The sequence below is a fragment of the Pararge aegeria genome, chromosome 18 (genome assembly GCF_905163445.1).
Source record: "Pararge aegeria chromosome 18, ilParAegt1.1, whole genome shotgun sequence".
NCBI lineage: Eukaryota > Metazoa > Arthropoda > Insecta > Lepidoptera > Nymphalidae > Pararge > Pararge aegeria.
In genome coordinates, this window is record NC_053197.1 from 1,977,703 (window position 1) to 1,994,188 (window position 16,486).

The following is a 16,486-nucleotide window of genomic DNA, read 5'->3' on the forward strand; positions in this document are numbered from 1 at the left end:
TTGGAAAGTAGCGGAATAATCAAATCAATTTATATTTTTTGCCCGAATAAACTACAAGGGAACTCACGTTAACTGAGATGCGAGTACAGTTATCGGCAGAAGTTATAAAAACCGAAAGACTAATATTAAAAAAAAGTTGATAAAAATCTATAACAAACAAACTTCCCAATACCCTCCGCTGGCTTATAACGTTAAATCTGAACCCCTTAAAAGGTAATGGTCTAGTACATATATCACAGCTATTTTAGGTAATGAAAACTTACTGGAAGTGACAAGATTTTGAAAGTTATCTTATTGCCAACATTAAAACGACCAATGTCCCAATAACCGTGATGTCATCAAGGCGGATATAGTAATTTTTTTTTTCAGTCCCTTCTGCGCATAGGGTTTACTCAACTTCTTACTGCACCAGCCACATTCTTACAGCACGTACGACGATTTATACTTTGAATTATATTTTGTCATTCATACACATTATGAATTTCAAAAGAAGAACATTGTCATTCACGTGCGTTTCATTATGCCAGAACGCCATAAAAAAGTATGTTATTCGAATCCCCGCCATCTTTCTTCGATATTTTTATTGTTTTGTTTCAAGTATTTTTGACGGCCGACTGGCGTGCACGCAGTGGGCAGTGACCCTGCTTTCTGAGTCAAAGGCCGTGGGTTCGATTCCTACAACATTCATTCTTTCATTTTTCAGTGTTAGGGTGTATATCTGTATATTACAAGTGTTTATGTACCTTTTATTTATAAAAATATTCATCAGTCATCTTAGTACCCATAAAACAAGCTATGTTCACTTTGGGGCTAGATGGCGATGTGTGTACTGTCGTAGTATATTTATTTATTTTAATTGATGATACTGAGAAAACTTCCCACTTACCTACGTTAGTGAATATAATTGATGTCACTACAAACAAGAGCTAACATCCCGTGTTAATTGCTCTATTCTGTCAGTCAGATAGGTCCCTCACACAATGTTTGTATTACGAACATAGTTTTGTCCGCGCCTGTACAATAGGGGGAGGCCAGACGTCAGGTATCGATTATTCGAGAGCGAATACAGACTCATTCGAGACGCGGCAATGCGTTTCCTTCCCTCAAAATTATACATCTTAACTTCTCCACGTTAAAGTCCAATTTGGCATATCAGATTCATAAATCACTCACGCTTCCCTATCTTATGCACACCATTTTAATTTGTATTCTAAATTTGAGACTGTAAGGTCGAAATTGATTTGTTGGGTCGACGCATGTCACAGTGAATCGATGAATAGTTGTGTAGTTTTCAAAGGCTTTCAGTAAATGCAGTTTCCAAAGTTGGATTATGATGGTTTGTACAAATATGCTGGGGTTTTATATTAAAACGCTGCACTGTGTAGATAGTTTTGATGGCACTCAATTACGTGCGTCGAGGGATATAAATCGTTGTATGGCAAAGTATGTGAGGATTTGGCTCCGTACAAGTGAATCTAGTCTTTGTTCTGTGAGGACTAGCACGGACAGGAGGCAAAAATTATATCCTTAGATTATATGCCCTAAAAAGGGATATAATTAACGTGTCCACCTGCTAAAGCACGGGAACATGGAATAGGAGAAGTTTACCCCCGTTTATTATTACACATATATTTGGAAATTATTTCCACTTGTGCGCTAGTGCGATGAGAGTTGATAAAGCTTTGGGAGAAGATACATTTTTATCCTTTTCCGGGGATATAATTGTCTCCTGCCCATGCTAGCCGTGCTGAAGAGCTATCGAGATCCTCGATCCGATTCCCGGGTTAATTAAAAACGTGTGTTGTGTTTTTCTGTAAACATCGAAAATATATCGGTAAAAGAAAGAAAGAAATAAAATACATTTATTCACGTTAAGTGTTACAAATAGTACATCCTATAATAATACAGTAACAATGTCTGTGTGTAACACAAGACATTATTACTATATTATTTAAAGACGAAGGTGTACAGCTCGGCATTTGCCATTCATTTTAGGTACATGCATGCCGTTTATTTTCAGCTGAGACTCTAGTGACGATACGGCAAATTAAACAGATAAATAAAAATAATGACATAAATAAATAAAATGAAGCACATTCCCATTAAGTTAATAAAAGTGAAAAGCAACAAAATTATGATTATATTAAAAATAATAAAAATTAGAAATACTGTCAATTACATCATAAATAAATAACATGTTGCAATTACATTATAAGTGTTAATATAATAGAATACGATTTGTATATAAATGTAGCAGATTAACTAAAACTCACATGCATAAGGAAAGTGGAATTGTCCAACGTTTAGCCGTTGATCCCGGTTTTTAAAATAGTAACCTGCATTGGTTGAATTTTAAAAAGTATTTAATAAATTTAAAATGCATATGCAAATTTTCGGAACCGACAGCATTTGAACCTGCGACTCTCTGGCAATCGCGGCCTCTCTTTGCTCTCCTACCGTCGATGCCGAAATTAGTATATGCCTTTCACATCAGTCTTATAGCAACGGTAGCATCATCAGTTGCATTTTCGATCTTCTTTTTCAAAGGTCCATATTGCAATAAGACACGTTTGAGATGACACATTGCTTTTTTATAATTTTTATTAGTGTTTTTGCCTATACTTGGAGGATTTATCAATTTTATAAATTTAAAAACACTGATAAAAATTATAAAATTTTTATAAAGTAGTGTAGTGGAGCTGTTTATAATAGAACCGTTAATACTTATAATATACAGATAAACACCCAGATACTGAAAAACATTTATTTTTACCACACAAACATGTACCATTTGTGGGAATCGTACCTACGGCCATGGACACAGAAACGGTTACTGCCCACTGCGCCAGTCGGCCGTCAAATGTCAAGGAACGCTACCAACAGAAATAAGAATCTTATCAGGCCCCGAGCAAAGAGGGTAGAAACCCGGATTACAAAGATATAAACAGTGTTGTATTTGAATTTCTCTAATAAAGATCTAATTTATTTGTACATTGAATTCAGTGTAATGCCGCTGAATAGATAATTGAGCCGCGATAATGCGGGTGTAAAGCAATTATACCGGAGTCGTAGGCTTTTCAAAGGTACAGACTAAACGAACGTATCAAAGCGCCTTGCTGAAGCCCTTTGAATCAGTGATAACACAACGCAGAAGTATAGAAGGCTTCGAACCTTCTCCGAGGATTCACGCACCTTTGAAACATTTTGAAAGGTACCTACGACATTAATTTTGATCACTTTATATACATGGATTAAAGCATGGTGTGAAAGTATTTACTTATAATGATCATACTCTCACTGTGGAAGGAAACATAAAAATATGTCATCAATTAGAAAAAAAAACTTCTAATTAATTTTATGAGATTTAAGAGTTTAGGCAATCCATTTCTGTGTTGTCATTTTATATTTATTTCTAACTTAGCATATATATAAAAACTTCATCTGTTATACAGCGCTCAGAACTTCTTACATGCATAAAATCATTGCCTACTGTAAAGATATTATTTAAATTTTTAATTACATTGTAAGTGACATCCAATTTAAATGTCTACTTGACCTGTTGATTGTTTTTCTTTTTCTCTTAACTTGACATCAATACTAATATTATACATGTGATGCGGTGCGATTGTTTGATTGTTTGTTTGACCTTACTTTACGCTTTAACTAAGCAACCAATCAACTTGATTTTTGGCATAGAGTTAGTTGATAGGAAGGAGCGTAATATAAGCTTTTTATTCCAGGAAAATAACTGGTTCTAATGGAATTTGTAAAAAAACGTAAAGTTGAAGTAGAGTGGTAAGGAAGCGGTAATACCTTAAGATTTAAGTGTTTAGGACTTCGGCTACACTTTCGGGGGGCCGAGTTCGAGCGCCTAAGTTATGATGGCTTTTCTAAGTTATGAGCTTTTTAAGCAATAAAAATATCACTTGCTTCAACTGTGAAGGAAAATATCTTCAGGAAACCTGCATTTCTGACAGTTCAAAGGTGTGAATCCACCAATCGCAGTGGACTACAACCTAAACTTTATGAGCCGGTAAAGGGCTCTAATATGATGATGACGAGGTTTGAATAAAATAAAACCTAATTTCAATAACTTTATAACAATGTTATAGCGGGCGTAATATAACCTTTTATTTATATACAAAGGAATTGGTTATTCAAATTCTAAATTCATTTATTTCAAGTAGGCCTACTATAAGCACTTTTGAAACGTCAAGTCTGTCTGTTTGTAGTGACTCTACCACAGGTTCGGAACGCAGATTCTACTGAGAAGAAGCCGGCAAGAAGCTCATCACTTGGTCTTTTCCTACATCAACAATTAGTTAGTAAATCTAAATCTAAAGATTTATTACAACTCGCATTAGACCAGTATATTTTCGTTTTATATTTTACCGCCTACACCGGGTCGACCATCCTGTATATATCCATATTTGATATGCTACCAGCTGTACCGTGGAGGTCATTAACTCTCAATCAACAACTTCATTTTACCGTGTATCTGATGGACACATCATCAAATTGGTCTTATCACTCCATGGGTAGATACGTCAATGCTGATATTTTCAGGCTTTTAGTATGCAATACCCTTAGTACGCCACTCCACACATCGCTACCGAGTATGGTATTCGAGTATCGAATTAAAAAATTTAATAACGGTCCGTGCAGGTTCTTCTTTTGTCCGTGCTTGGTTGGCCTGAACTGTAATATGGCCAGCACGGTTATGGAGCAATGATTCAATTTTATTCACAACAAAAGTCGTAATAGACCACTGAAAGTACCTCAAATGTCACCTTGGTATCAGTGAGCCTGATCTTGACTTTGTAACGTGTTGTTTTTAAACAGATATAATTGATGGACCAATCAGATAGCCCCGTTGATGGTAATTGGAAAACCATCGCCTAAAAGACCGGAGCAGAACTTCGCGGCGAATGCAAGTAACAAGTCCTACAAACCGCCGCCCATCAAAGTTTTAAGTTGTAAAGCTTTTTGTGACAGACCTCATGCGAGGTATTACTATGCTTATGTCTGCCGCTAAGCAGATTTGACCGCAATTCTGTGTTCCGGTCTGAAAGGTGTGGTTGCCGGTGTAGTTACAGCCACATGAGGCTTACTTAATACATACGCCTCCGTTTGGTGGACATAGGGTTACTACAAACACACAGCGTAACACTATGCAGGATGTTTTCCTTGCATGTACTGGGAAGTGTTGTTCTGTTGATAGACTTTTCTATTTTTCTTTACTTTTTTTTTTCTTCTTTTTTTTGAGCTTTTCACTTACCATCAGATGGGCTTTTTTGCTTTGTCCATCAATTAATAATTAAAAAAATTAATATAAGGAGTACTTACTTAAACCTAATCATTCCCAATCCTTCACTTCATACCTGTCCACTACTCGGCACGGGTCAAAATAAGGAGGGTTCAGCAGTAGTTCACCACGCTAGTGCGGATTGGTAGACTTCACACTCCCTTAAGAATGTAATGGAGAATTCTCAGGCATGAAACTTCCTCACGCTGTATTTCTTCACAGTTAAAACGAGTAATATTTGAATTAGATTAACATCGAACATAACACCGTAATGCGAAATATCACCGGCAACCACGCACTACAGGATAGATTTCAACACTGCTGCTTAGCGGCAGAAATAAGCATGGTGGCATTACTTCCCCGGACGAGCCCTGTCACAAGAACCTCTAATAATACTTGATGTGGGCTATCAACTTCCCCGCCGAGGAAAAGTTACCGGGTTCGAAGATGCGTCGGCGACTTTAATTATGTAGACTCCTTAGAGCCATTGCCAGTTTATCGCTTTTAAATCGTAATTATCATAGATAAATTCAAGGGTAAACTACGAGATATTAGCTATTGAGCTAAAAACTTTGGTTATAAGAAAATAATGACCCCATCAAAAACTATTTTGCCTTAGCCACTTTGGAATTTTAATATGCAAAAACTTTCAAAGCTATCGAGTTGTACAATCGTAATAGGGGTACAGTACAATGATGAGTTGACAGCCAATTCCACTAATTGAGCGCTCGCTGAAATTCCCGCTATCAACTTTTTCCATCAAAACTGGCTTTTAACAAAATTAATATTGATCAACAAATTCATCAAAAGCTAAGCGTTAGCTGGGTACTACTTCAATTTTGCTGTAACATATTACTACCTTGTATGTTAAATATTTTATAAATATACCTACGAGAGACCGTGACTTCATTCGCATATAACTTCTGGATACATAATTCTCATACTTCCGATACTTTGCGATTCACGTCGCCCGCCTTTGCTATTCGGTTGCACTAGGCGTTCTTTCAAACATTAAACAAAAATTACCTTAGACTGCTACGAGTATCTCACCTGTTGTAGAATGATGATGCAATTTAAGATGGTAGCGGGCTAATCTGTTAGGGGTTAAGGTAGTTACATATAAGCCATACCTACCCATCAGTTTCTACGCGACATCGTACCGGAACGCTAAATCACAGGGCGGCATGTCTGTGTCGGTAGTGCGGTAACTAACTAAGTCTGAAGCCTCAGACTTTTTTCTTTTTTTTTATAATGTGCACAAAAGAATTTTCTTATCCAGTGTTACCTACGTGGTTCATAGTACTCAACAAATAAACAAAAAAACTCTCAGCTTTATTATTAGTATAGATAGAGCAGGGCTTGACTGATAGCATAGAAAAAAAAAACAGTGTACGTTTTTTTTTGTTATGGAAGAGTAAAGACTTTTGACACACGTATTTTGAGGTCTCCACAACATGTAAGAAAGAAAAGAAATGTATGAAACGATTTTTTAATTTTTTATTAAAAGTAGAGTTTCTAGTGATATCCCAACGTGTTAAACAACCATCTAAACTAAGTCAGAATTTCTTGCAAACGTAATAACTTTGTTAGGAGGCCGAGTTATTTTTATATGCATGACTTTACGAACAAACACACGGTGTGGGCAAAAGAAGTGCGAATATAGATCTCAGTGAGATAGGACACGCACCGTGCGGAGAGAATGTCGGTGAAAAGGGAACTTCCAATAGGAATATGGGCCGAGTGTTTAACTTGATCAACGAGGAGTTTCCTTTGTAACTTAAGATCATGTGTATCGTGATTGTAACTTAAGAGGCTAGTTTTCAGCTTTAGAAGGCCGACTGGCGCAGTTTGCAGTGACCCTGTTTTCGGCGTCCCAAGCCGTGGGTTCGATGCTCCCAGCTGCAAAATGTTTGTGTGATGAACATAAATATTTTTGAGTGGCTGGGTGTTTATCTGTATTTTATAAGTTTTAATGTATAATTCTCATAACATTATTCATCAGTTATCTTAGTACCTATACTACAAACTACGACGCTTACTTTGGGGGCTAGATGGCGTTGTGTGTATTGTCGTAATATATTTATTTCTTTATTCTCAGTCAGCATTTCTATTAGATATACAGGTGCAAATTAGAAATGATCCAAAGAAGCACGACAATAACTGATTTAGCTCAACATTTCTAACTTTTAAGGGGCAGCTAACTCTGGAGACCAGAGAAGCGATTGTAAAAGAACATCGTATTTTAATCTTATTGGTAAAACGAATGAAGAATGCGATGAGGTTGTAACAGTTTATTACAAAAATTTTGGTAATTAAAGCCAAGTTATTGTTGGGTCAAGAGTTGGCTATCGTCTTAAAGAGATTCTGTGGCGCCTCGAAATTAATTAACTAGATGGCGCCACAAAGATCCTGCATCGCGCTATACATAAATACATATAACATACCAACGGATAAACAGCAAGACAATTAAAAAGCATTCATGTTCATCACAGAAACATTCTCCAGTTGTGGGAATCAAACCCAGTCTTAGACTCAGAAGGCAGGGTCACAGGCCACAGCGCCAATCGTTCGTCAAAATAATAAATATCGATTAGGATTGCAAATATAATATTGCACACTTTGTCATGACGGTGTTCTTTATAGTCTGTATTACTAATAGAGTACGCTAAAATGCTCTTTTTCATAAAGTTCACTGCATTCCGGTATTCATAATGCATGTTTACCCATTGTCATAGTTCTAAATATGTAGGTTACTTTTAATTTATAGTTGTAGTTTGACAGCTTGTGACAGAGCTTGTCCGGGGAAGTACCATAGCCATGCTTATTTCTGCCGCTAAGCAGCAATGTTGCAATGCTGCTAAGCGGCAATGTGTTCCGGTCTGAAGGACACGGTCGCTGTTGTAATTACAGGCACATGAGGCTAAACACCTTCGCCTCAAATTGATGGACACGGGGCGGCATGTTGCAGAACAACACTTCACAGGGCATGCAATGCCCTGTGAAGTGTTGTTCTGTTTATAGGCGACGGTTTTCTACATACCATCAGGTGGGCCATCTGTTTCGTCAATTATTAAATGTGACTGCAATAATTTGAACATTAGAAGCAAAAATAAACTTGCAGTGCAATATATTAGATAACATAAAATAAGTAATTCATTTAAAGGAAATTGTATACAATTTTACATTAAACTACAAGTTCATATCTTGCAGATGTCTCTGAAAAAGTTCAAAGTTTGTATTAAACGTAAGCTTATAGAAAAGTCCTATTATAGTATTAAGGACTACGTCAACGATAAAAATGCTTGGGTGTAAATTATTGCTCTAACCAGGTTGCTTCTTTTACTTTTATAGTTTTTAAACGACAATGTGATATAGTGATAATAACAACCGGCTAAGTTTGTTGTGGGCTTCTTCTTAGACCGCGTTTGGAACCCACGTAGCTTTACTTTTAAGTTGACGAATTTATTTATCGCCATCAACTCACTCCTATGTCATATTTTACATGTAATGTACGCATCAAAAGTGTCATCTATGTGCCTATTTGAATAAAGAAATATTTGACTTTGACTTTATTAATGTAAAAAAAATATTTAAGCAAATTGTATCCTCAAAACAAACTTACCTGTTTCTGAACGCAACCAGAATCCAGGAGTTATGGAAAGTTTGAAGAAAATACTGTTTTTAAATTAATTATGTGCAAAGAGCACAAAAATACCTTTCCTAAAATTAAGAACTCTTTATTTATTTTTTAAAAGTTGGTAGCCCTCAACTTTATTCAAGTAATTTAAAATAGAAATTAATGAATTTAAAAGCTTTTGTTTCAGTGGTATCATGAACAAAAGGATGGATTTGATTAATTTTTAATTTAGAAAAAGCTAATTTCAAAAATAACATTATAATATTAATTTTAGTTCATTTAGTTTGGTAACTTAACTTCAAATTTAAAACAACAGCATCACATTTATTTTCACACTTTAAATAAATCACATTAGTAGTATACAACGTGTAAATTAAAACCTAAATATTACTTCACAGGCTTTAGAGCTAAATTTTTTATTGTCTCAGAGACTTGTCCGTCTTGCTGTCCGAAACGTTACTTACTACTTTTTGAGTAGACCACTGCCATTTTTACTGAAAGAAAGGAATCTTTAAATCAAGCGACTCCTGTCACTTTATTAGGTACTATGCGCGTGTCGATCTTTTATCTTCAATAGGGTTGTCAAAGGAAAAGACTTTGTTTTCTTTGGTTTCACGATGTTTTGAATTATATAATATTTGCAACAAAAATATTTTTACAGCATTTCGTAATTTGGTTACACATTGTATAGAACTAAACAATTCCACGCTTTAGACCTCAATCGGTTATAGGCTCAACTTTTACAGTATTACTTGGCACTAAGATGTTATCAATTAAATCGAGAACTTTCTTTTTAAACGTCCTTATCTGTTGACTCGACATCTCGTTCAAATCTGGTAACAAGCTTAGCAGGAACAAAGTGTTCGCATCCTTTTGAGGATTCAAACTATCTGTAATTTTACTTATTTTAGATGTCAAATTCTCCGGGAAGTCGTTGTTTTCTTCATTCGGTCTCTTCTTAGACGACTGATTGTTGAGTGGGCCTTGTGGTGGCGGTGTTGCTTCTCGTAGATTTGTTTCTGGTGATTGAATTTGGCATAACGGTTTGGTATCTTCATCCTGGAAAGTAATGAAACCAATATAGAAGAAAAAGACTTCACTTTGAATAATTTTAAGATGCAGGTTAATTTGCAGATGAATTAAGAAATAAAACTAAAATCTTATACTATTATTTAAAGCTTAAGAGTTTGTTTGTTTGTTCAGCTCACGCGCATGCCACTACTGGGCCGTCAAGGCGGGCGCCTCCCACCACTTCTTTCACCAACGGTATTAATATATAAAGCTAACGATTTTGTTTACTTGAACGCGACGATCTCAACAACTACTGAGTCTGATTTACTAAAAATCTTTCAGTGTTGGGTAGACCATAAATTTAGGAAGGCTATTGGCTGAATATCATCACGCTAAGACCGATAGAAGCATAGCACCAATGAAGAATGTTTCAACATCGTGGTATTTTTCCTTTTGAGAGCTTCCGCTGTGTGAGCTGCGTAAACGTTTAAAGTTTCGATAAAATCATGTATGACTTAAGTTGTTGTATAAAGCATGTGTCTTTCTTTAAAGGTTGATTTATACGCGGACGTAGTCGCGAGGGACCGCTATTGTTAGATATAATGATTCATTTAAAAAAAAACCATGAACCGGCTAAAGTGTTATTGCGGAACCCGTAAAGCTGTTGGCCACGGCTATTATAACATGTCATCGTAACAGCCCACCAACCCGCATTGGACAAGCATGGTGACTGTATAGAGGAGAGGTCTGTGTTCAGCGGTGAGACCTGAATAAGTTCATGAAGATGATGATTATAATGACGGTTGTCAACCACCTCCTCTTCCCAAGGGTGTCATACGTGGTGACTAAGAGAATATAGTGCAAAACGGGCAGCAGCTTCCTCCATGCTACTACTTAATCTACTCTAACTACTCTGATCACCATGTCTGCCCAGCTCGGTGATTTTGGCCAAACGTTGCGTTGTCCAGCCGTGGATTTTGATTATGACGATTTGGGTGTTCACATGCTACGTAGTTTAATGAAATTTGTATGAAATTTCTTGATTAATCATTATAATATCAACTACCAGCCCACTACAGAGCACGGGTCTCCTCCCACGAGAAGGGGTTAAGCCCGTAGTCCACCACTCTGGCCCAGTGCGAATTGGTGGACTCCCAGTGGCGTGCATAGAGGGTATGCACAGGGTATGCAAATGGTATAGAACGGCCGACTGGCGCAGTGGGCAGCGAACCTGCTTTCTGAGTCGTGGCCGTGGGTTCGATTCCCACAACTGGAAAATGTTTGTTTGATGAACATGAATGTTTTTCAGTGTCTGGGTGTTTATCTGTATATTATAAGTAATTATGTGTATTATATTCATAGAAATATTCATCAGTCATCTTAGTACCCATAACACAAGCTACGCTTACTTTGGGACTATGTGGCGATGTGTGTAATGTCGTAGTATAAAAAAAAAAAAAAAATGAAGTCTCCGGTACGAGTTATAAAAAACTTAAGAATAGGCATTGTAAGAGATATACAAAGCCTACCACTAAGTATTTATAACTTGTACTGCAGTGTTGCCTGTTTACCGGTTTTTAGCCGGATATACTTCGGTGAGTGTGCTCGACAACTTCACAATCTTGTTCCTCCTTCCCCGTTCTACCACAGAACAGCGAGACACCGTGAGCGGTGGCATCCTTATGTGGTTGATATTCTATCAACACGCACGAAACTTTTTTTATCCAAGTTTCTGATACGTGCCGCTAAGATGTGGAACGCCCTCCCGGCGACTGTTTCCTGCCACGTATAATTTGAGTACCTTCAAGGCTAGAGTGAATATGCTTTTCCTAGGCAAGCGTGCTCCAACCTAGACCTCATCATTGCTTTCTAACGGGCATGATTGTCGTTAAATTGAAATTGAAAATTAAATAACCTGATCATCGTATATAGTGTCGTTGGATGCTGTAGAGGAAGTATACGCTGATGTGGGGTTCAACGTTTTTATGTATGGCAACGTGAATTCCATGGCCTCCTCTAAATAGTACGGTTTCCTTGTCCCCATGCCATTCTTCGCATATTTTTTGTGTCTCACGTAAACTGCTCGGAGGTTCTTCCAACGCTCTCTGCATTCGTTTACTGGAACAAAGAACGAACGATATGAATATACAACGACAATACACACACCGCCATCTAGCCCCAAAGTAAGCAGCTTGTGTTATGGGTACTAAGATAGCTGATGAATATTTTTTTATGAATATAGCGGGCCGGTAATGGGTTGATTTGAAGATGAAGGAGAATTAAAAATATACATGCTTTATAATATATTCTACAACATCTTTAGGTACATGTATAATGTATACCTATATAATATGTCAGCATTAGTGACACAACGAAAAAAAACTTGCGGGCAGTCTTTAGGAGCTGCCGATAGTGACATATCAAAATACATAATATTGTATAGACAGTGTACAGACAGCACATGGGAAGCGTGCGGTGAGGATGACGCGAGTTCCATGAGTTTTGTTGAACCAAAAAGTGCTCAAGAATTTTTCACTTTAAAGTATTTTTTTTACCGATAAGAATTTATAGGTGTACATAACAATGATCTGTACAAAAGTTTATTATCTGCATCCATACATACCAGATAACTGTACAGCTTCACTGACATCGTTCCAAGCTTTGTCACTTACATCCTTAAAAGAATAACCAACCATTGTATAGTTATAGAGACACGGATGTTTTTCTATCTCTTTGACTAAATTCAAATTGAATGTCTGATCGTTGGCCATTTTGATATTATTGGAGACATAGAGACGTGAGACAAGTGGCCCGGGCGAGAGAGGCGCCGTGACTGGCGTGCGGACCGATTACTGACGCGTTCCATACCGGTTACCGACCAATAGCGTAACTGGGGAATATGTGTGAGAGACGCTACTAGTAAAAATCCACAGTTGAGGTCATTGCAGTTATTATAGACTATGGAGTATGGAGTATGGAGCTGCTTCTTTTATGAGCTTTTCTGTCGCTTGGGAACACTTTATGTGTAATAAAAATTCATGTCTTTGTCCGTGAGTGTACGTCTGGCTGACATCGTAGCTCCCAACTGGATAAATTGATTTTGATTTCGCACTTCAAAAAAATAACAAAATAACTTTTTTACTTTGAAAGGAGAATTAGTCGGGAGTGTTTTATGTTTGATGAAAATCCCTACAAGATGGCCGCCGCCATACAATGGCAGTTAACATATCTACAGTGTTCATTAAGCGTAGGCAGTAATATCCTTAAGTAAATCCGATGAAGGTGGCATGCTCAGAATTGATCAAACCCTCCATAAAAATTAAGAAAAAAATATATTAACATATAATTATTTACATATAATTTTACAACTCCTTCAATATGGGTTCCATTCAAAAGGACGAGTGCAATCCATATGTAATATATTTAGAACTGTTTTTATTTTTTTTAATTTATACAGTTATTTGACTATAGACATGCTGTAAATAAATTATATAATTATGTACTATTTACAGCACGCGATTTTATACAAGGTTATAATTTGAAATGGGTTTCGTTCTGCCAAAGGAACTCCAGGGTTATGATGTCATATGCTTATTTCTATAACAAATGAAGTATTCCAATGGAGGCAAATTTTCCTTACCTAAGGGTTCATCGGCGTGATAGTGCCCATCATCAGGATCCTCGAAGTATTGCTCTAAGTTGGATTCTCCCGCTCTGAAAATATTTTACCCATACGAATATTTTCAAATAATAACACGTATCTGAAAAATGTCTGGAGAAAACATCTTGTTTTTTTAAAAATAAATCTTAATTCGTTCGATTATTAAAATTAAAATATAACAGTATTTATAACTCATTGAATAAGTGTAGATGTAGAAAACATAGATAAAAATTCAAATTTTAAATAAATTAAACATATAGAACTATAATAAAAAAAATGCACATAGAGATTTTTTTTATTTTCTAAATCTACTTTCAATATAATCAAATGTTTTTTTAATTACTCAAATCAATTAATGTCTGTTAATTATTTATTTATCATGCCTGATCAAGCAGGATTTTGTTAATGTAAAACAAAATATTAATGAAACATAAATACGGAAATACATTTTTGATTATCAGTGATAGGTAGGATTAGCACTTACTCTTTTTCATCAGCAACCTGTGTTGTCGTGGAACTAACCGGAACAAGCAATTCGGAATCTTCCCCCGAAATTTCCTGTGCAGAGTCAGATATTGATTCATTTTCCTGTTGGTTTAGGAAATCAGGCGGTATTTTAATCGCTGTGAATAGTTTATAGCACTGCGCGTGATAACCGTCCGTTCGTTGCATTGATCTTCCATTTGAAAAAATTTCGATATTAAATGTGACGCGGGATTTTCTGCGAATCGGCTTACTTCGCCGATATTCCGAAACAATCTTGCATTTTTTTAATATTTCCGATGTAAATTGTATTATTTTATTAAATGTTTTTTCACCACAAAATACACAGTTCAAACTATTGTTACTCATTGTTGTAACATAATCTGTAATCAATAAACGACTAAAAACGAAAACAAGCCGGTTGTTAAGAGTATGATCGGCTGGGTAATGGGGCATCATGGCGGTGCGCGGTGTAACTTAGTAAGGGGACGGTGCGAGAGTGAGAGAGAAAGAGTGAGCAGAGCAGATTGGCGTGATGTGGGAAGTACATCGTTCTCAGCATCTGCATGCACGACACTTTATTTATGATTTTAGCTACTTCGGCTTGTGCAAATCGGCAGATTATATTATTTCCTTCGAATTACGTTAGATATGTTCCGTCATGGCTCAACGAGTCGCGAAGCTGAAGTGTCGATGGGCGGGGCACATAGTTCGGAGGAGGGATGGACGTTGGGGTCCCAAGGTGAATGGCAGCCCCGCACTGGTAAGCGCAGCGTTGGTGGACCCCGACGAGGTGTACGGACGACATTAAGCGCGTCGCAGGTAGCCGCTGGTATCAAGCTGCACAAAACCCTCGAATTTAGAACTCCCTACAAAATAGCTTATCGATATCTTCCATGACTCACCCACAGCTTTTAGAAAAAAACTCACCGAACACTTATCGGTGAGTTAAATTTTGTGTTAAATGTTTTTTTTTGCAAATTAAGTTTATATGACGCTTTGTCAATGCTATGTGCACTTGTCATTGACGTGCATATCAGTCCATGTGTTCGTGTGTGTGCTATGTTTAAAAAACGTGTAATATGCATGTTGTTAGTGCTCTTTAATAAATAAATAAATAAATAAATAGCTATGTCCAGTAGTGGACGTCTGTTCTAGTTCTGTAGTATCTCGGTTGATATGATGATGATGATGATGATGATGATGATGATTTTAGGTGATGTATTTTTGTGAATCTCCCCTTTCCTTTTGTCACGATCAAATTGTCAGATTATTAAAATTAACACTTTTCTGCGTGTAAATAGCTTAACTTATCATTATTCTGACGCACTTGAGTTTTCCTATCGATCGATTTTTCTAATCTGATCGACTGCCCTAGACGTTTGACCTGTACATGGCTCACTTATAGTGTATTCTGTCACGCTCGGGTACTCGCACATCCCGAAATCCCCACTTGGGTTCCCCTACATCACTCCGTCCTCACGCTCGTCGAGTGAAGGCGAGCGGTGCAGTTGCGAGTGCGAGCGCGAAGAGAGCTGCTCGCGTACCTCTTAGACCGAGCGTAAAGTGCAAGTATAACTCGTACACCTCAGATCGATGGACACTGGTGGCATGGGCTTATTTGTATTTATATACGAGTATATATATATATAAATTTTATTTCTATATTTGTGTAATGTTTTTAATTTATATGTTATTCTTTGCATTACCGACCTCTTTTCTAAGTTTTTCCGACATGAAGTTAGCTATAGTCAACATTTTAGTTTTTTCTAAAAACTTTCAATAATTCAAATAACTTTCAATTCCTTCTTTCTATTGTTATTGTCTTTTTTCTACAAACGTAGAATAAGGCGACAAATAAAATTTTTGAAAAGATTTTTATCTTATTAGGCCAAATAAGAAGATATAACTTCTAACGCGTGTACATAAGTACACACACAATCTCACCTGTCTCTTTCTCAATCTCACATGGTAAGTGATTATGCAGTCTTATATGGTAGGTAGGGGGCTAAGCTTCTAAGGAATGACAGTCAGACAGACAAATTAAACATATACCTATTCTTTACCCCTACTAGGTTTATATGCGACATCGTACCGGAACGCTATATCGCTTAGCGGCACTTCTTCGTCGGTAGGGTGGTAACTAGCCACGGCCAGAACCGCCAGACACTGACTGATATGACGACGTTATGACACCATATTCAAATGTCCACATTTCGTAATACACAATCGAATATTGCACAGGTCAGTTTGTACAGTATTCAGTGGCGTGCAATTCATACATGCGCAGAAGCACTGCCTACCCAAAAAAAATATTTAACTCGTAAAGTAGGAGGATTTTTACATTTTCTGACAAGTTTTTGAATTATGCTTACCCTTGTCTGAAACC

General features: G+C 36.9%; 1 protein-coding gene across 2 annotated transcripts; it reads right to left on the minus strand.

Annotated features, from left to right (window-relative positions):
* Positions 1-9,328: 9,328 nt before the first annotated feature.
* On the minus strand, positions 9,329-14,447 carry LOC120631555. 2 transcript variants are annotated; one of them, XM_039901187.1, is made up of 4 exons: positions 14,099-14,447; positions 13,594-13,667; positions 11,869-12,071; positions 9,329-10,001 (listed from the first exon to the last, which is right to left on the minus strand). In XM_039901187.1, the coding sequence occupies exons 1-4, from the start codon at positions 14,284-14,286 to the stop codon at positions 9,660-9,662; spliced, it is 807 nt and encodes a 268-aa protein (XP_039757121.1). In that variant the 5' UTR covers positions 14,287-14,447; the 3' UTR covers positions 9,329-9,659. The 2 variants fall into 2 exon arrangements, with proteins under 2 accessions (XP_039757121.1, XP_039757122.1); XM_039901188.1 differs by lacking the exons at positions 13,594-13,667; positions 14,099-14,447 and adding an exon at positions 12,577-12,754.
* Positions 14,448-16,486: the final 2,039 nt, after the last annotated feature.

Bases quoted from the DNA above. Each gene is read 5' to 3' on its own strand.
- LOC120631555 (XM_039901187.1), bottom strand. From the start codon at position 14,286: ATGCAACGAACGGACGGTTATCACGCGCAGTGCTATAAACTATTCACA. The intron at 13,668-14,098 runs GTAAGTGCTAAT...AAATATTTTCAG, and splicing joins CAGGTTGCTGATGAAAAAGA to AGCGGGAGAATCCAACTTAG. The intron at 10,002-11,868 runs GTTATTTAATTT...ATTACTTTCCAG, and splicing joins ACACTATATACGATGATCAG to GATGAAGATACCAAACCGTT.